This window comes from Siphateles boraxobius, unplaced genomic scaffold, assembly GCF_051911475.1.
Source record: "Siphateles boraxobius isolate OS27281-9 unplaced genomic scaffold, OSU_SipBor_1 41, whole genome shotgun sequence".
Classification (NCBI taxonomy): Eukaryota; Metazoa; Chordata; class Actinopteri; order Cypriniformes; family Leuciscidae; genus Siphateles; species Siphateles boraxobius.
This window is the reverse complement of record NW_027509042.1, coordinates 29392846-29415498: the sequence shown is the minus strand read 5'-3', so window position 1 is coordinate 29415498 and position 22653 is coordinate 29392846. Positions and strand designations below refer to the sequence as shown.

The following is a 22653-nucleotide window of genomic DNA, read 5'->3' as shown; positions in this document are numbered from 1 at the left end:
GATACTTGTCCGGTCGGGCAAGTACAATTCTCTTTTACTTGTCCCTTCAAAAAATCCACTTGTCACGGACAAGCGGACAAGGGTTAATGTCGAGCCCTGCACTATAAAACCAAACCAATGTCTGTTACCTTAAATTATGTTTATCTCTGTAAAGCTGCTTTGAAACAATCTACATTATTAAAAGCGCTATATAAATGAAGATGACTTGACTAGACATTAACTAACTGAGCAATAGCCTTTGTTATAATGTTAGTTAATAAAATATTTGTGTTCAGATACAACTTTGGATCTCAAGAATGTCTTATAAAATGTTGAGTTTAACATACTAAGATTAATAAATGCTGTTAAAGTATTGTTCATTAATTGTTGGTTCATGTTAACTAATTCTAACAAAATGAAACCTTATTATAAAGTGTTACCATTTTTTTATAAAGAACGTTGGCCATAGGAGTTTAAAATTAATTTTAAAAGTTAAGGAGTCTTACACTGGTTCAAACTAGGCTACTTTATTGTATATGTTTGATTTATGTTGAAGTGTTTGGGACATGGCTTTTAATGGTGAGCCTTTTGTTTATGTATACAGCCTATCAAAGTATATCAAAATTGAATTTAGATTTATCAGCCAATATATCGGTTATCAGCTTTAAAATGTAAAGAGTTATCGGTATCGGCCAAAATTTTGTTAGAGGAAAAAAGTACTGCATTGTCTCCTTTGCCCACAAGAGGGCACAAGCGAGCGTAATAAGCTAATATAAACCAAATCAAGCATTGCATCTTTTATTGAAATGAAATGACACTCACTTTTTAAAGTGCATTAACTTTTGAAACAATTGTTCTTAAATAAAATATAATTTCCTTAATGTGCATGCAAGGAAAATTAGGTTACAATCGTACATGAAACTGTGTACATTAGAGCCCGACCGATATATCGGCGGGCCGATATTATCGGCCGATTTTAGGCATTTTCCTAACTATCGGTATCAGCATTTATAATGGCCGATAAATGAATATTTTAAAAAATGCGGGTACGGTGATTCATGTAAGGGTGGCGCTGCCAATAAAGCACCTAAAAGCTGTCACAAGAACTGGCAAAAATAATGATTATGAATACAACAAATATAGCAAGGAGACATTTTAATTGTTTATTAATAAACAAGTGTTTTCAGTCAGTGTCAGCCAAAGATGAAGTTGACGATGCTGACTCGCGATCTTCAGTGAGCGCGCGCCAGAGAGAAATGCACATTTCATACGATTACATGAGTCTGTCTGTCTTTCGTTTTGAATTGTTCTGTTTAAAAGTAGACATTTCAATATAGATATATTTCAATTCTCAGGTCTATACGCTGAGTTTCGGTTCATGAGACGAGCTCCAGTTCACCCGCAGGCGCCTCCGTGTCGAGATTATCTATCGTCTGCTAAATTTACTTCTTATAAATTAAATCCAGGCAAATGGCTGATGAAACATTGATTAAAATTAAGATACAATTAATACAAAACGAAATTCACTTTGAAACGAAAGGTTTTGTGCTTTCTGTTTGATGTCTATGTGAAAGTTTCAAAGCATTAGTGCCGCTTTCAGAGCGCTCACGTCCGTAGTGCTGAACTGTCGCGTCTGTAACATTGTTTTTCCTCATAAATGCAAACACGAAAAATAAAATAAAATGAATATTTTATGTAGCCTATGGAGACTGAGAGCCAACCCTTCTTCATCCGGTGGGTAGTAGCCTACTTGTGATTTGCGCAGTGTAATTCACAGAATTGATTTCTCTGCTACAAGCCTCTGTCACGTATTGTGTGAGCTTGTGACTATTGCAAGCGCGCAGCTGAGAAGTCCTGATTATATTGTCTGCTATATTTAGGCCTTCTTATTTATTAAGGCAATTGGTTGATGAAACATTGATTAAAATGCGTGGCGCGAGCGATCTCCGACAGTAAACTGATTCTGCTTTGTCTAGGGTAAACAGCTGTTGCGACGCGAGCAGTAACGGCCGCGTTCGGTGTAGACACAGTGTTAAAGCTCATTCTGCCTGATAACGCTACGTTACAACATCAAGCAATATTCCAAAAATGTATATAATTATAACACTTTATATAGGTCCATTTTGCATTAAGAGTAGCCTAGTTTCACGTTTAGTACATTTTGCTGACTAATTATTTAAAATAGTATAAAAGTACTGTACATGTAATTAAAAACGTTTTCATTATGATCTTATTCATTTTACTTTAGTAAAAAGATCTGAGTTCTTCCTCCACTGGTAGAGATTAGAGGAATTAAGAGTAAAAATAGAAGATAATAAGCTTTTGTCAGTGACACTTTTTATATATTTATTGATACAAGTTATGACTAAATTAAAAGACAAAGTCGTCGTTAGTGAAGATTTTGCAACAGTATTTAGAATATAATATAATATAATATAACATGCAATGCAAACTAGTTTGGTTACAGCTCAGCTGTATAATTCTCAATCTATCATTCCCCCTGCCTCCATTACATATCTGTGTCACACAAGTGTTTGATTACCACATTTGAGTGATCATTGCAAAACGTGTTTATAAAATATATTTATTCTGTTTATAGCTACTGTGTAAAGTACCCATCAAAAGTTTGTACACACCAATAGGAAAGTGTCCAAACTTTTGACTGGTATACTGTACTATAATACACATAAATAATATTGCTACTGTATTATAATATACACATAAATAATATCGGCCGATATATCGGTATCGGGCTTTTTTTACTCCCTAATATCGGTATCGGCATCGGCCCCCAAAAATCCATATCGGTCGGGCTCTAGTGGACATGCTTTAGTAACCTGAGAAAAAACGCCTCAACAGACAGCGTAATGAACTACATGGATTACTACAATGGATTAGCCGAACCCAGTTTTAGTCCATGGAGTAGTCCGTGTTTACTGGTTCCAGCCGACTTTTTCACCAGTAAACACAGACTACTCCATGGACTAAAACTGGGTTCGGCTAATCCATTGGTCAACAAATAATCAACTTCGGATTTCATCTGCATTCGCTTTACAGCATTAACCCTATAGGCATGCTGCTTAATCGGGACCGCACAAGTAACTTGTATGTCATGTTGTAATACTTTAGTGATCGAAGGAACATCTCCAAACAAAGAAGGAAACTCATGGATTAACTGAGTAACATCTTTTTGTGTTTCAATTAAATCACTCAAAGTTTGGCAGAGTTTGCAGAATTTCTGAATTTGCTAATCTTTCTTCATGAGACACATTAACTGACATTAACGCATCATCTTCTCGTAACTTATCACTAGATCGGGATGTACTCTCACCCTTCCCTTTGACGAAGGGAGCAATGACAGCAGCGACCACAGTACCGTTCGGCTGAGAATCCACCTTACTTTTAAATTCCTCAATAGAATCTCTAGAAAGATACTACTTCAACATATTAACATGACACAGTCGTTGCTGCTTATGCCCAAGAGTCTGATTTACATAACCAGTGTCATTCAATTTCTTAATCACCTCATAGGGACCAGGAAAACGAGCTGACAGAGACGAGCCCACAACTGGCAATAATACCGGCACCTTATCACCAGATTGGATATCACATTTAACAGACTTAATGTCAAAACGTTTTTTCATACTCATCTGAGTTTCACTCAAGGTTTTTCTCACAAAAGAACAAGCTTCATGCAAACATTCTTTAAACTTACTGACTGACTCTAGCACGTTCACCCTAGAAGATTCTTGCTCATTCATCATCATCATCACCTTAAATATTTTGAGAGGAACACGCAGCGTGTGTCCGAAAACTAAATGTGCTGGGCTAAAACCCAATGATTCCTGAATAGTTTCACGAACTGCAAACAAAAGTAAGGGAACGCCCTCATCCCATTCCTTGTCAGACTCCTGGCAGTATTTTCGTAACATCGATTTTAATGTTTGGTGAAAATGTTCGATTGCTCCCTGACTCTCGGGATGATACGCACTCGAGACTTTGCTGAATTTCAAGGGTTTTCAAAACCTGCGCAAAAAGAGAAGAAAGAAAATTAGTTCCCCTATCGGTTTGCACCACCTTTGGTAACCCAAAAGTAGTGGTCAAAAGTTTTAACGGAATTGCCTCCGGAAAACGAGTTGCAGTGCACATTATTGTCAGTAAAAACTGGTTACCAGATTTTCGTTTTTAGTTAAGATCCCACACAATCCACAAGAACCTTTTCAAATGGTTCGCCAACCGCAGGTACTGGGATTAATGGAGCCGGAGGAATCTGCTGATTGGGCTTCCCAGTAACCTGACAAACATCACACGTACGGCAGTACCCCAAGACATCTTTTTTCAGTGCTGGCCAGAAAAAAATATCTGAGGATTCGATTATAGGTTTTTGTAATCCCCATATGTCCCGACCATGGATGATCATGTGCTAACATTAAGACATGCCGTCTGTAAACTGACGGTACAACCACCTGCCTAAGAATATTCCAGTCCGTCTCTTCACTGAAATTTCCTTGCCACTCTCGTATAAGCAAGCCCTGATCTAACACATACCTCCCCTTTTCGTTTTTCACGGTCTCTGGATTTTCCGCAGCTAGAAAACACTTGCAGCGTCGGATCAGCCCTCGACATGAATAAATCAGACAACCCAATATCTGTGCCTATTCTGCGTTTTTGCGCTCGGGTAAACACATCAGGATATTTATGCGCTACCACAGGGATAAAACAGTCTGGCTGATCAAGGAGTTCTGGCAATGGAAATACCTTACCTCCAGCCAAATAATTTTCCAGGATAAAGGTAACACCTGTCACTGGCAATGCAGTACGAACTCCCACATCCACAAAACCGGTGATTAACTCACACTGTAAGTGTATACGATGCAATGGGACTTTTACAGTACCCATTTAAATACCCTGAATCAATACATGAGATCCACAAGATGTCTGTTCAGATAGTGGTAAAACATCAGCGACAACAAAAGAGAGAGCAGCTCCAGTGTCACGCAAAATGTTTACTTCTTGCTGATTATCACAATCGCCATGTAAAAAGATGAGCCCTCTCATTAAGAACGGCGTGAGTTTCACATCAATCTCTTCACCATTAGTAGCATTACTCAAACGCGCCTTCATATTGTTCACCAACCCAACCGGCTTCGGTTGATCTGACGCTTGCTTTTTTTGTGTAATGCAGTCAGAAATAACGTGCCCTCATTTATGACAATAAAAACATTCTCTAACTTCTTGCGTTGGAGGTGAACTGTTTAACTCGGAAATTTGAAGTGTCCAAAAAAAGAGCCTGCAATTTTCTCTGAACGGACCGAACTAAACACATTCTTGTGCATCAACACAAATTCGTTGGCAAGAATTGCAGCTTGTGATGAAGATACCACCTTCTGTTCATTCAAATGTCACCACCCATTCGGGCACGCAATTCTTAAATTTTGCGTCACCTGTCCATCAAAAGCTCACTTTCCAATCAGAGTAGATCACTGTTAAGCCCACCCCCACAAGGGGTTTGTCTCAAAACAGCAAACGAAAAACTGCGAAGCGTAAGCGAAATCTGTGGCAATGCATTCAGAATCCACTATTTGCGAAAACGAATCTTTGAAAAACATTAACAAAAAATGAAGGATATTTGAAGAGCCTGTTAAATTTGTGCCCCGCAGCAAAAAATGGCTGTTAGCTTGTGTGCGCGTTGGATGGGTGAAATGCAGAGCACAAATTCGGAGTATGGGACATCATACTTGGTTCACAAAATATATCTGCTTCTATTCGCTAATCTCATTGCTGTTTCACAGCCAAGTTTAATAAAGACAGTATTATTGGACTATCATTCTGCTTTAAACTATTGTTGGATTTCTCTAGCAGCAGTCTTTTGATCAGACAGATAATTGAAACATGCACTACAAATTCAGTGTGGGTTCAAATTTCAAATGGATTGTCTTGGTCTGATGTTAATACCATGTGTAGCTTTTGAATGTTACTGAGACATAATATTTCTGCCTTTTTCAGGTTTCTGCTGATGTTCTTAGAGTGCTGTCAGCTGCTGACTCTGAGGCTGTGGTGCTGTTTTGTTGTGGGGCTCTCAGGTTCCTGGACTCATTGCTCGCTTCCCCACAACAGCCTATAGAAGATGTTTTGGCAGAGGAAGAAATTATCAGGTCAGAGATTGCAAACTCTTCACTATATCCTTTTTTTAATATGGATTTATATTAAATGGAGTTCTGAGAATTTACTGGCTGGGGTGTATTAGCACTATAGGTTTGTTTTGATGGGGCTTAACTTTTAAAAGGGAAGAAGAAAACACTTCCCATATTGTGGTTGACACGGACACAGTGCATCCTAACAAACCCTATGATATTGGACCTTATCCAAAAACAATGCAAGGTAAATGGAAATAGGATCCAGACTACATTATACAGACACTATATGACTTTGCTATCTCTATCACTGTCTTTACTTGAAACAGGAAATGTATGGTGTTAAATCCATACCACATATATTTGCAAAACAATAAAATATTGCAAAACTAATTTTGCAAAAGGAAATAAAAATATTGAGCAAAAAATAAAATAATAATAATTGCAAACAGAAACAAAGAATTGAAAAATATAAATAAAATGGACTAAAACTGCAAGCAGCGATGATGGGCACAGGCGCCGACGCCACCCCAGCTTAATTAAAGGAAACCGCATGATGGGCTATATGCATTTAATACAGGTAAATATAAAAGCGCTGTCAAAGGCCTCATTCACGTGACATTGTTCAAGTGACTCTATTCCAATTTTTTTCTTCCCCTCCATGTGGCACAGATTGGATATGACACACGAACGTGTATGCAGGAAAAAAAAGCTCAGGATTCCGATATTCTCAATGTTCTCAAATCATTTTTTTTGTTGGGTAGATTACTCATAATTTGGAATCAATAACTGACTAAAATTTGTGAGACAGAAATTGTAGTTAGTAATCTAGATTACTCATTTTAGTACCATATTTTACCATATTGATCTTGTACCATATTGATATAAAAATACAAAGAGAAAGAAAGTGTATTCCAATCTTTATCAACAACATGAAGTGCATTAAATATTACAATTACATCAGGGTTTTTCTAGACTGGGATTTGTCAAGTCACGTTCTATACGCTTTTAACAATATAGATCGTTTCAAAGCAGCTTTACAGTGACTGGTTACAAGGCGCAATTTTTAATTAAAAAAAAACGTTATATCCATTTTAATATATATTTAAACAATCTCAAACTATTTATCAAGTTTTATATATAATTTTTTTTAGAAATAGTGATTTAAAGTGTTACTTTTTGCATTATGATTACAGTCAAACCTAAACATTGTTAGAAAGAGAAACTTGTGTTGCTGAGAATTTTATACCCTTTTTTTTTATTCAGAATTTGTAACAAAATGCAATTGATTCTATTATAACACTTTATGTAAAATATTATTAAATATATATATATTGTAGGGCTGGGGTAAACGATTATTAACTAAACTATTAGTTGGGCGATTATTTTATCGAATAGTCGACTAATCTAACGACTAATTTTTCTGCTGCTCGATTAATAAAAAAACAATGTGTCTCAAATAACTAGTGTACTGAATCATGATACTATAAGCTGGCTAATGTTAGTCTAATGTTATGTATTTGAACACCGTCATTAGAACTCTATAAACGCCCAAAAACGTGTTAATATTTTTTTACAAACTTTTTCTATCATAGAGAATGTTTAAATACTAATATCAGCTTACGAGGGAAACGTAGGCGGAGTTAGTGGTGCTTCGGAGGCTGCTACTGCTGGAGATGATTCGGGAGAGGTCTGTGCCCCTTTACCGATCAGAGCACGCGCTGACACGGAGTAAAGCCTTGTTTAAACTCGACGCGAAGGTGCGCGCGGCAAAAATGACGCGTTGGGTGTGCAAGACCGGCAAGACCCCATTTCGCTTGGCTGTGTGCACGGCTTCTTCTGTAACAACGCGCGTGGCGCCACAACCGAGGATGAACGACTTCAAGCCGAATCTGCTCGAGCATGTACGTCTCACCGCACCGGCACCCAGTTTGCGCGTCTAAATTGCAACTTTTTTTTGTTTTTGTTAAGGGTTTGTTTACTGTGTGTGATTCATTTAAAGTGAAGCACATACACTTCTAGTTGTCTTCGTCCTCCATTCTGCAATGTTTCGGTCTCCCACGTGTGGTGGCGAGCTGTACCGCCGGAAACGGTGCAAAAAATAAAGAAAGAAAGAAGTGTCGACGCAAAAATATGGCACTAATATATTGTTTTAGTCAATTTCCCATTCATTTCCTATGGGGGTCATTTTTGACCGAAGACCACAAGTGACTATTTTTTTAGACCACTTAGCATGCTCGGATCATGACCTCAACTTTGTGTGCACATACCTAATGCCATATAAGTCACCAAGTTTCGTAACATTCCGATGAAGCTGTGATTTAAAAAAATTCAAAACAGATTTTTTGTAATCAAAATGTATTGGTGTATGTGTTTGTATGTGTGTGTGTGTCTGTTTTGCACTCTTGAAAAATAAATAAATAAATAAATAAATAAATACTGCAATATAACTGTGGTATTACTGCAATAGTACTGCAATATAACTGCAGTATTCCTGCAATAGTACTATAATAATACTGCAATATAATGTCGGTATTACTGCAATGAAGAATACTACAATAATACAAAGTACAACTAAAGTACAATTAAAATACTACCAAAATGCAATACTAATAAAATTCTGTGCAATACAATTGAAATACAACCAGAATATCCAGATTAAGTTTAATTTTCACACATCTGCAATGTAATGAATTAAGGTACAAAACAACTGCAATGCAACAAATAATATGATTTTGCTTTTTTTTTTTATAACTTCAAATAACAGGCTGAGAGTTAGACAACATATTCCAAGTGTTTATTTACAAATCATGCATATATCTTCCCCCACATTATACAGAGAGGTTGCGTTTTTTGAAGAGCTTATCCTCATTCCACATGGTTCTTTTAACTGTCTTCATCTCAGATGTGGAAACACTGTTGGATGTAGTCTGGAAAAAACAAACAAAAAGAATCACAGAAAGTCTTTCAGTTACACTCTTCACCACAGGCATATATTATGCTTAAAATTAATCTACAAGTTAATCTCTTAAATTTAACTTGGTGTCAGCAAGTGTTTGTGGAAAGTATTCATACAATTTCCAGTTCATTTTGTATGTTTTATTGTTCAGCATTAATAATGGTTTTGAACACTCCAGGTAAAAGAAGTTAAATTACTCACCCTCATGTCGTTCCAACCCTGCAAGACTTTCGCTCATCTTCGGAACACAACTGAAGATCTTTTTGATGAAATCTGAGAGCTTTCTGTCACTCCATTGACAGTCTACACAATTTGCCCAATAACATGCATTTCTGGAAAAAATCAGAAAGACACAATCATTTTTAAATACTGTACAGTGCCTAAATTTGATGTAATATTCACTTTATAAAACAACCACATTTCTAACTTTCATTCATGGGGATAACATGGATAATTTGACATGGTTTAGTGTAAGATTTTTGCCCATCTTGTGGAAAATGCAGTTTTAAAAGTAAAAAAGTATCCCTTTAACCAGTAGATTGCTGCAGAGCTTAACTGTTTTTTGACTAACTGAAAGACATCTTTTCACAAGTTTTCCCAGTTGGATTCATATCTACATATTATGAAATCACAATTATAACATAAAAATTATTGTCAGTTTAGTATTTTTTGCAATGAAATAAATCATTTTTTCAATAATGTTAGTCTACATTATGATTAGAATCAAACCTGAACAAGATGTTACAAAAAGAAAAGTTGGAGTCTTTAGAGTTTAGCATTTATTTCAAACATCTGTTTTTCATATAATTCTACAAATTTAAAGTGTACCAACTTAATTTCCGTCTATGTGTGTTCTGCGTTTTTTTCTGATTTTGGGGATTTCAGTACAAAAAATGCTCAACTTTGACAAAGTAATTTTTATTGTTATAATTGTGATTTCATATGTAGATATGAAACTGCAAAAATCAAGTGAAAAAATGTCTTTCAGTTAGTCAAATAGCAAATAGTGAAGCTCTGCAGTAATCTACTGGTTAAAGTGATATTTTTTACTTTTAAAACGGATTTCCAAAAAAAATATACTAAACCATACTTGCACTAAACCATGTCAAATTATCCATGTTATCCCCATAAATGAAAGTTAGATGTGTGGGTCTTTTATAAAGTGAATTTTACATTTAAAAAGCTGTTTTTGTATATATAAAATATTTGCTTATTTATATAAATTTAAAAATATAAAATAAATCTTCCAAAAACTTAAAATTAGGCTATATCGTGTTGCCTGGGGTCTCTGGAGACCCCAAACAACCCGAATGTAAACTGCAAATGAACAGCGCACAAGGGTTAATGTTTGTGGAGCACAATTTGACTGGAAGAGTAAAACTAACAGTTAATTCTCATTAGTTGTTTTGGTTACGGGTCATTAGATCTAGTATTCTGCACACTCAGCATTCAGGCACAGAGATAAATGAGTGTGGTTGGATTACATTTATTTGAATTAATAATTGAGGTAGAGAGAGAGAGAGATATTGTGCATATGTGAATTACCTGCATCTGTTGAGCATCACTCTAGTGAAGCTGTCAGTTTAATTACTTCAAAAACAGCAATGTTAAGACCTTGTTGCTTAGAAATATGTTTCTGTGTGAGAGTGACTGTATGTGTGTGTGTTACAGTAAAGAGAGCACATTAATTTAGAATGATGATTAAACAGACTGTAACTATCTGTGCATTAATTGTTTTAATGCACACCTTCCATTCAGTCAGGATCGAGTATTCAAACAGACTATGGGATAATATGTACAAAAGAAGAGTCTACAAGCAAACTGTTGAGAACTGATGTTTAGTACTGATAATAATTGCTATAGTAGAACTAGCTTTCATTACCTTTCCACTCCTTCAGCTCTCTCTCCATATCTGTTTTTGTCCTGAATCGGTGGTAATATTGTACATTTTCTTTTAGCTCTTTGATTTCATTTTTTAAATCATCGATCTCTTCACGTCTGAATTCTTTAATGGCTGAGGAGGAGGACTTCGTACACTTGATTCCTCCAGCATTCCCACAGGTCTTGGTTCCTGAAGTACAATATCAGTCATTATCTATTCTAAACTATAAAGATAATAGTATATAAAAGGTATAATAAAAGAATTTAGCTTACTGCTCACCGTTATTTGAGTGCATCTTTGTTCCACCGCAGCCATTATCTTCTGTTGAGTTTCATTTTTGGTCTTCTGTTTTTAGTTGTTGCCAGTGCATTTTCCTGAAAATAGCAATCACACAATAAAAAGTATTCCTAAGAAATGTCCTTTTCTTCACAATAATGTCAAACTATGGAACATAGTCAGCAATAATAATGGATTTGAACACTCCAAATCAAAGTAGTTAAAGGGTTAGAAACCCAATTCTGTAATTAATTACTCACCCTCATGTCGTTTCAACCCTTTAAGACTTTTTAAAAATTTGAGTTTCTGTCACTCCATTGACAGTACACAACTTACACAATAATTTCTGGAAAAACATTTCTGGAAAAAAGCAGAAAGACAATTATTTTTAAATACTGTGAGTGCATATTTGTTTCACCATAGCCATTATCTTCTGTTGAAGTCTGTTTTTAGTTGCTACCAGTGCATTTTCCAGAAAATATCCATCACACAATAAAAAGTATTTAAAAAAAAATAATTTTCTGCACATTAATGTCAAATTATTGAACATAATTGCTTGTCTTTTGTTTTAAGTTAAATTTCTTTGGAATATCTGACACTATTGGTTTCACAAAAAATACAAGTACAATTATCATTAATAAACTGAAACAAAAGCAACCAGAATAAACACAATTCATTCTCTGTTGTTTGAAGATCTGAAACAATTTAAGTAGTCACCATTATTTATAGCGCTTTATACAATACAGATTGTTTTTTTAAAAAAAGTGATAGTGATAAAAAAAGAAATCTGCTGTGACGCAGCTCTAAAAAGTAAACAGTGTGAAACTACAGTACGCTTTCTACAGTATGGAATATAGTCTAACTTGCTCACCAGTTTGAATAACACGCGTAAAGTGGTTTTACATCTCTCTAAAATTGAAATAATACGTTATATTTCACATTGTACATTATACGTTATACTAGGGCTGCACAATTAATCGAATTTCTAATTGCGATTACGAGTACGGATGCCACGATTACGTAATCGTTCAAGGACGCAATTACAAAAGAAAATCCACTCTGCGTGTGTGTTTAGAGCATTTATGTTATGAGAGGCGAATCACGACTACTTCAGAAAACCCAGCACAATATGACATACCAGGCAGTGACGTAAGTGTACGCTGAAATAAAAAGTCTTTCACCTCAGAAAAACGGACTTTACTGTCCTGTCAGCCGTTATACTGTGCTCGTAGCGCGCACTCTTCAATTGCACGCGCAAATGCGCGGGCGCGCGCTGTGTATCGCTTCACTGTATAAGGTGCAAAAGAAACTACGAGCATGCAACGTCGTTACAATGTAAATTAGTAAGTCACGAAATAAAAGTAAAATACCAATAAATCACGTGTTAGCTAAGAAGGATTTGCATGCAGGTATGATTTTCATTCTATTCACCGGGAGCTGTTTCATTAACAGTTCTTGTTAGTATTGTGTATTTACCATGGTAACTGTCGTTTCCATAACCCAAAAATGCCACTTTATTTTCACTTTGTGTTATTTTTTTATATTAAATGACTGTGGTGGCTCATATCGACATTTTATTAACAAAAACTAGTTTGGGACTGCTATTTAATTGCTTTACCATAGTCCTAATGTTTTTCTAGTCTTTACTATGAGTCATACAATTTATGTGACATGTTATAAGTAAAGGGGGACAGTACTTGTGTGTGTTAACAATTTTTGTGTAAACATGTATTATAATATGCCTATATATATTCAATGTAAATTGTGATAATCGTAATTAATAATCGCAATTACATTTTCAAGGGAATAATCGGGTAGCTCTACGTTATACTCACCGCTAAACTGAATGACTTGACAAAGCCAACGCTCCAACTCGCCTGTTGAACTTCTTTTCTTCCAGAAAACGCTTCTCTTCCCACTTGTGAATGACCACGGGTTGTAATGCTGTCATGTCTTTGTGTTGTAATTGTGATAGTTCACAAATATGAAAGTATATTAACGATGTTGTCGGTTTAGAAATCAACCAAAATAACATTTAAATTATTAATTATTTATAATTAATAAATAATAATATTTTATTATAATTAATAATTAATTATATATAATTATTTTTCAAAATAACAAAATAAATCAACTGCACAATAATACAGAATAACTGGAGTCAGTGTAGTATTAATGGTAATCCTATGAAGACTTAAGATGCAAGATGCACAAACCAAAAAGTCCATCTCCAGCTTTTTTATTTATTCTTTATAGCTCCTTTATTTAGGTTCAGTAATTTCACTTTAATGGCAACTAAATTACCTCTTTGCCATTAAAAGTGAAATTAGTGAACCTACATAGGAGCCTGGGCCCGTATTCATAAAGAATCTTAATGCAAAGAGTAGCTCCTAGTGACAAAATTCTAAGATAATTCTTAGAAATGTGGGTGTTTACTCTTAAAATTAAAGAAAAAATCCTTGTAAAGAAAAAAGTAATTCAGGAAGCATCTTAACCCTTAAAAGAGGTCTTAAGGTCAAAATTGTTAGGAGCACGGACGAGGACTTTTAAGAGGCTTAAAGGGTTAGTTCGCCCATTTAAGACATGAAGTTGTATGCAATCCTTACCAGCACTATAGTGCATACACACTGACCCACTCTGTTGTCACCTCCCTGGTCAGAGTTCTGGCCGCTGGAAGTTTTTCAATAAAGTAATCCCGGTTATTTTCTGGGGCCACAAAACTGTTTTTACGTGAAAAAAATGATTTTTCAAAGCTTGATTAATTTACCACACAAAAAACACGCCGGTCAAAATTCATACTTCAGTTTTAATCGGCACTATTTTCTATCCATTTCTATTAATTCGTGCTGCTGTCAACGTCAACAGTGCGCATGTTCCGATCAGCTGTTGATAGCGCGACTCGCTGACAACAAGTCTGACTGCGAAACTTCTGATGATGAAACCAATTTTAGCACAATGTCAGACGGATCAGATGATGAAAGTAATTTTAGCACAACTACAAAGGGATACCTTTATGAACCGGAGTATACAATATCAAATCAAATGTTATTGATTGCAACACAAAACCTCAATTGTGTGTGTGTTCAATCAAATAGTATATAGGGATATTGTTACAATTTGCTGAGAAAACTGTTTTTATATTAGACATCTTTTCACGTGTTTTATAATGGAATCTAAACATCAGCTTGTTTTCCGTACAGTTTAGACATGAGATCATAAAGTTAGTAAACAGAGCTAACCCGTTGTACTGGTAGGCTACAGCAAAACTCTTCCTTTTGAAAAAAATGTCCTTTTCCTCCTTGGTTGGGGATGTAATCGTATTCGCTGAAGTGAGCACTACACACACGAAAATCCTTTATTCTGGATATTTTAGCTCCCGCAGAGTAGCCGATGGCAACCAGCCAAATCTGTCTCATAGTTATATTCGAAACAGGAAAACGATGGAATCTGAACTTTAATCCAGGCACATCCTTGGTCACAGCCTGGGAATTTACAAGTTCGCACCAATGTTAATTTAATACTTTTTATGTCGTTGTCAATCGATTGTATAAAAAACACTATGGAACAGCTGATCGGAACGTGCACACTGTTGACGTTGACAGCAGCGCGGATTGATAGAAATGGATAGAAAATAGTGCCGATTAAAACTGAGGTATGAATTTTGACCGGCGTGTTTTTTGTGTGGTAAATTAAAAATGTGGTGCAGACAATAGATGACAGTGAGTTAATAAGACACTATAGATTAGATCGTGCAGGGAACATGTTTGTGACCGATTTTATTAGAGACACAATAACATCTCCGACAAAGCGCAGGAATGGTGTAGTCCCAGAAATTAAATCACTACTGTACATTAAGATATTTGGCAGCTGGGAAAATGCATCAATGTAGCAGTGATGATTTGGGTCTGTCACAACCTTCTGTAAGCAGAGTGATCACAAACAATTACAGCATTCCATATACACAGCATTCCAGAACCTCTTGTGTCGCAGTTCATTTTGTTTACACTGGACGTTCCCACCTTGCAGGCTCAAAAAAATGCATTTATGAATATAGCAGGCTTCCGCACAAGCAGGGAGAATGAACCGTAAATAATTTATTAACCGCTATAAGCTCCCACGTCTGCTTCTGTGCTGTGACACCCGGCCTGAATTTTCCTTTAAGGATGGCCTTGTGTTCATCCACTAACTGGGCTCACAGTAAACACTGTTCCTCTGTCGAGTTGAGCTTTCTTGTCCTTTTTTTATTCCATGTTTGCTACATTCAAACCACCACTTAAATAGACAGTGGAACAATTTTTATCATTCTAATCCAATCAGATACCTTATTGGAAATTAACAGTATGGTAAATAATAAAAAAGGATTTATATACACATATAGAATGGTCAAATAAGAAAATTACACATGTAATTTCAAAGTGAAGGCTTAGAATAGACCCTATACTTAAAATAACTCCTTTTTTTCCCTCCTTGGACAACCAACCAATCAAAGTCTTCAAAAGATTGTCATACATAGCAACGGGGTCAACCCCGCCTCCTCACTAAGATAAAAGTTTTTGTCTTTTCCTTACTCAGTTGCTCTCAGATCATTCCCGAATCGCTCTTAAGCTAAGACTCCTACGTAAAAGATTTTAAGCTAAATTAAGAGTTTTCTGAGAGGATTCTTAGAATCTTTATGAATACGGGCCCTGATAAATAAATAAAAAAGCTAATTTAAAAAAGAAATGTCTGATGGACTTTGAGGTTTCTGCATTTAAAGTCTTCGAGCACATGCATTTAAGTTTATCACTGAACTGCAGTTATTGTATAGCCTAGGCCTATTTCATTATACTGCAAATCTACAGTTGTACTGCAGTTATACTTCACTATTCTGCAGTTGTACTTTTTGTACTGCAGTTTTACTGCTGTTGAACTTCAATGTACTGCAGTTATAATGTATCTATAATTCGTTATACTGCAAATCTACAGTTGTACTTCATTGTACTGCAGTTATACTGCTTTGAACTGCAGTTTTACTGCAGTTGTACTTCATTGTACAGCTGTTATTTTTTGTAAGGGTAAACATGATTGCAATGATATTAGAGTTACCTGTGTTCTTCGAGCCAAGTCAGGTATTTTCGTAATAATAGATTATATTTATAATGTAATTCTAATCGATATAGACTTTATCATTGTTCAGAATACTATAAAATATATTTTCTGTCCGATTTTTTTTTTATCTGAAGCCAAATCAGGTCACAGAAGGTAATTTAAAACGCTCGACTTGTGTTATAAAGTAAATTTGGAGAACAAACATGGTTTTAATCTCATGAATGATTGTGTATTGATGGTGTGCTAAGCTAACATGCTACATAGCCCTCAGATGCACCTGCCACCTAGCTGTTATTTTTATAAATTGTTCTAAATACGAATGCTTACTGAAATGTTTCTTTTTTCAAGAAGGACATTTGAAACGGTTTCAAATGTGAAGTGAGAACTTTGAAAAAAGAAATTAGGGATTGAAACCGTGTGAATAGCCAGTCGTTAGTAATTATAATGAAAAAAAAAAACACATTTAGAGCCATAACCAGGCCGGAGAGGTGTGAATGTGTGCAGGGGAGACTGAGACTGAATGGGGCTCGTTTGCACCACAAAACAATAGAGACAATAGACTGAATAGATGCTTAGAACATGACAATAAACATCAGTTTGCATTTTAGAGTCTAATCTGATTGAACCGATTAAGTATTTATTGGATTGGGGTCCTTGTCTAGGAGCTGTATTTTTAGACCTTAAAGCTGCAGTAGAGGGAGTTTTGAGAAAATGTTGACTTAGCCTGAAAATTTGAACAAGCACAACTTACAGGTCAAACCCCCTTGCTCTCTGCTATGCTACAGCCCTCCCTCCACAGCTCCTCCCCCACAGCGGAGCCTGCCGTGAACGCGCAGGCTAGTAAGCAGGACCACCGATGACGGTGGATTATAAACAGTCATGGAACATTCACTAATAGGTACGAAACATCAACAATATGCTTTACATTGACTATGGCCTGCCCATACTTTGACTACAAACTTGGTCCTCAAATCATTATGTATTTTGCAATACATGTAACTTTATAAGGTTGCACTCTTTCTATAAGTTGTAGCTACTAAGATAACGTTAAAGGATTAGTTAAATTTAAAAAAAACGTTTGCTGATAATTTACTCACCCCCATGTCATCCAAGATGTCCATGTCTTTCTTTCTTCAGTCGAAAAGAAATTAAGGTTTTTGATTAAAACATTCCAGGCTTTTTCTCCATATAATGGACTTCAATAGGACACAAAGTTTCGAGGACCAAATTACAGTTTCAGCGCAGCTTCAAAGGGCTTTAAATAATACCAGACGATGAATAAGGGTCTTATCCAGTGAAACGATCGGTCATTTCAAAAATAAATAAAAAACTTTAAGTTTTATAAGCACAAATGCTCGCCTTGCTCTGTTCTGTGATGCACGTTCGTGATCCTGTTCGAACTCGTTCATCCAAATGAACAAATCTTTTTTCGAGTCATTCGTTCGTTGAATGAACGAAATGACTCCGAAAAAGACTCGTTCAAAATGAACAAATCTTTTTTCGAGTCATTTCGTTCGTTGAGTTTGAACAGAAGAGTCACGAACGACGGTACGCGCTCGCGCTGTGCAAGAGAGGGGTGATCAGCGCGTACACGAGCGTGATTGACACTGCTAAGACATTCCTCCTGGCTCTGATTGGTTGTTTCTGACCGGGAGCGGTGTATTTCTGCAAATGGCAGTAGGACCACAGGTAGGAGCCAGAGGAGCTTGATTTTTTTTCACAGATTATCTGTCTCATATTCTACTTTCAGGACATAATGAGAGTTTTAACAAATATTTGTTTACAAAAGCTACCTACTGGAGCTTTAAAAAGCCATTTGATACAATCAACCATCAAGTACTGTTGACCAAACTTACACATTTTAACTTTTCTACAGATGCTATATCAGGGCTCTACAGTGCGACCATTTTGCTCGCATATGCCCCTAAAAATCAATCCGTGCGAACCGGAAAAATGATTTACGAGCACAATGTGCGAGTAACTACCATAATCGAAAACGAGACGATAACTAAATAAAAACTAGTTTTGAATGACAAAAACTATGACGAAAATCTATTGTCATTTTCGTCAACGAATAAAAACTAGACAAAAATGTTAGATAGTGACGATTTGTGAAGCGATCCAGTCAAAACTGATGTCCTGCGTTTGTAGATGCGCGTATTTGTCCTGAAGTAGGGACGTGCTGATCTACCAGCGGCACACGGGTTCACATGCGCTGCATGTATCATGAAATATTAAAAAATGTAAACGTCTGGGAGTATGAGTAGAGCAGTCATATAGATCTGAATAAGAGTGACGACGACGCATAGTTTTCTGCACACACACACACACACACACACACACACACACACACACACACACACACACACACACACACACACACACACACACACACACACACACACACACAGCGCGCGAGGACTGAATTTAGCTTTCTTTCGTGTCTGAATGGACAAATACACAACATTATGTCAATTTCCGTTTTGGAGAGTATTCACGTAAACTGTGTCGGTTAAGTCTTAAACAGTTTTGAGTGTATCGGATGTGCATCAGTGCAATTGGATCCGCATGTCATTGGACATGATACGATGTCTTAAAGTGACAGTGAGTAATAAACCTAATGCAGTCTTTGTCCTTAATATTGATCAAGCAACAAAAGAAAAAGAAAAGCATTCACTGCTCGTTAATAGCTTTAATAAGAATTCATTATATTTAATTCATACAAATAAATGTCTGCTGCTTGAAATAATAAAGAATGATGTATGCAAGTAGTTATAAAGAATGCATATATCATTCATTGAAAGAAGACTATTCTACTTTAGGAAAAGGGGTTTTATTTAATTTTAAGATATTTTTTTAAGTCACAGTAGTTAAGTCTGTATATGTATTGCACGTTCAAACTTTAAAATCATTCATATTAACAGGTTAATGTTTTCTCCGGGTAGTATATGGGTTTGGACATTTTAGAGAAAATCTAAATGAATGCATTACAATTGAACTAAACCCATTATATTTTAGTCATCTGAATTGTTTTAATTTTAGTCTAGTTTTAGTAGACTAATACTAGTAAGTACTAATACACTCATTTAAACTAGTTTCTCCTCCATGTTGTGGAAAAAGCCTCTGCAGTGAAAGATGCAGATTCACAGGTGTGCCGATGTGCTCCTCCTGAGAGCAACACGTTCCCATTGTTGTGTTTTACTAAAGTGATTGTAAAGTGTGATTTATACTTCTGCATCAAAACGACGGTTTCACACCATAGTTGAATAGAAAGAGGAGCACACACGTTTTGTTTATATATATATATATATATATTAGAGCCCGACCGATATGGATTTTTGGGGGCCGATACCGATATTAGGGAGTAAAAAAAGCCCGATACCGATATATCGGCCGATATTATTTATGTGTATATTATAATACAGTAGCAATATTATTTATGTGTATTATAGTACAGTATACCAGTCAAAAGTTTGGACACTTTCCTATTGGTGTGTACAAACTTTTGATGGGTACCTTACACAGTAGCTATAAACAGAATAAATATATTTTATAAACACGTTTTGCAATGATCACTCAAATGTGGTAATCAAACACTTGTGTGACACAGATATGTAATGGAGGCAGGGGGAATGATAGAATGAGAATTATACAGCTGAGCTGTAACCAAACTAGTTTGCATTGCATGTTATATATTATATTATATTATATTCTAAATACTGTTGCATAATCTTCACTAACGACGACTTTGTCTTTTAATTTAGTCATAACTTGTATCAATAAATATATAAAAAGTGTCACTGACAAAACCTTATTAACTTCTATTTTTACTCTTAATTCCTCTAATCTCTACCAGTGGAGGAAGAACTCAGATCTTTTTACTAAAGTAAAATGAATAATATCATAATGAAAACGTTTTTAATTACATATGTACAGTACTTTTATACTATTTTAAATAATTAGTAAGCAAAATGTACTAAACGTGAAACTAGGCTACTCTTAATGCAAAATGGCCCTATATAAAGTGTTATAATTATATACATTTTTGGAATATTGCTTGATGTTGTAACGTAGCGTTATCAGGCAGAATGAGCTTTAACACTGTGTCTACACCGAACGCGGCCGTTACTGCTCGCGTCGCAACAGCTGTTTACCCTAGACAAAGCAGAATCAGTTTACTGTCGGAGATCGCTCGCGCCACGCATTTTAATCAATGTTTCATCAACCAATTGCCTTAATAAATAAGAAGGCCTAAATATAGCAGACAATATAATCAGGACTTCTCAGCTGCGTGCTTGCAATAGTCACAAGCTCACACAATACGTGACAGAGGCTTGTAGCAGAGAAATCAATTCTGTGAATTACACTGCGCAAATCACAAGTAGGCTACTACCCACCGGATGAAGAAGGGTTGGCTCTCAGTCTCCACAGGCTACATAAAATATTCATTTTATTTTATTTTATTTTATTTTATGTGTTTGCATTTATGAGGAAAAAACAATGTTACAGACGCGACAGTTCAGCACTACGGACGTGAGCGCTCTGAAAGCGGCACTATGCTTTGAAACTTTCACATAGACATCAAACAGAAAGCACAAAACCTTTCATTTCAAAGTGAATTTCGTTTTGTATTAATTGTATCTTAATTTTAATCAATGTTTCATCAGCCATTTGCCTGGATTTAATTTATAAGAAGTAAATTCAGCAGACGATAGATAATCTCGACACGGAGGCGCCTGCGGGTGAACTGGAGCTCGTCTCATGAACCGAAACTCAGCGTATAGACCTGAGAATTGAAATATATCTATATTGAAATGTCTACTTTTAAACAGAACAATTCAAAACGAAAGACAGACAGACTCATGTAATCGTATGAAATGTGCATTTCTCTCTGGCGCGCGCTCACTGAAGGTCGCGAGTCAGCATCGTCAACTTCATCTTTGGCTGACACTGACTGAAAACACTTGTTTATTAATAAACAATTAATGTCTCCTTGCTATATTTGTTGTATTCATAATCATTATTTTTGCCAGTTCTTGTGACAGCTTTTAGGTGCTTTATTGGCAGCGCCACCCTTACATGAATCACCGTACCCGCATTTTTTAAAATATTCATTTATCGGCCATTATAAATGCTGATACCGATAGTTAGGAAAATGCCTAAAATCTGCCGATAATATCGGCCCGCCGATATATCGGTCGGGCTCTTATATATATATATATATATATATATATATATATATATATATATATATATATATATATATATATAATAAACAGTCTGTTAAACTCTGTTACTTGAACATTTTTCACTGCGCTCCAAAATGTCTTTGTGTGCTCCTAGATTTTTTCATTTAGGAGCACATGTGCTCCTTGGGAAAAACCTTAGCGTAGAACCCTGTATATCATGGTTTCAATCATATTTATCAAACAGAACACAATGCGTTAACCCTCTGAGGTGTTTTCTGGGTCCTGGAGGTGTTCTGACATTTGTGCTTATTTCTTTTACTTGTGACATTTTCATGGCTAAAGTCTTATTACATTGTATTCAGCACAAACTCTGCTACAGTAATATGTCAGCAGCATGTATGTAAAACTTTGGAGTTTTAAGATAATGTTTATGCGTGGTTTGTGAAAAAACAAAAAACAAATGTAACTGAAATAAGGTCATAAAACCCATAGTGATTATTTCTTCACAAGACTTTTGAAAATTGTATCACGTAGCCAAGAATATTTGCTCCAAAACTGTGAAAATCATCCTGCATGCTCATTTAGATAAGACAATATATTGATTAATTTGTATGACGTGTTTTGTGGGAGAAAGCTTTATCGAGGAGGCGTGATCTCTCATTAATATGAATGCATTTTACACCTGAGAAAGACAAAGACCCTCCCCTAATGGCCCTATCAGGTGCTATCAGGCCTGATCATTATGAGGAGCCTTGCACAAAGAATGAGGAGAAATTAAAAAAAGAATGGCTTTTTGATTTGTCTGGATTTATTTACAACACAACATAGTCCAAAGATACACAACAAAGGACAGAAAGCACATTAGTAAACACACTGATCTAAAGAAAAAGACTTAAACAGTCACACACCTTTGTGCCATTCCTGATCTAAAGAAAAAGACTTAAACAGTCACACACCTTTGTGCCATTCCTGAAACATAGTAGCCTACATACCTGCCATGTCCAAGGTGTTTGACTTTTCATTTTACCATGTACAGAGACTCATGTGAATGTTGAAGTCAGCAGGACTCATCCAGTGGCATCTGGTCCCTTTCTAAAAAAATAAACAGCTGTAAACATGTTGATATCAAGACAAACTATAGGGCTG

At 35.9% G+C, this 22653-nt stretch overlaps 1 protein-coding gene across 3 annotated transcripts in view; it reads left to right on the top strand.

Annotated features, from left to right (window-relative positions):
• Positions 1-22653, top strand: part of nol11 (nucleolar protein 11) — a 140150-nt gene that overhangs the window by 26590 nt on the left and 90907 nt on the right. For all 3 annotated transcript variants that reach the window (XM_077199108.1, XM_077199110.1, XM_077199109.1), the window contains exon 5: positions 5986-6134. In XM_077199108.1, the coding sequence (XP_077055223.1) occupies positions 5986-6134 (149 nt within the window). The remainder of the gene's footprint in view (positions 1-5985; positions 6135-22653) is intronic.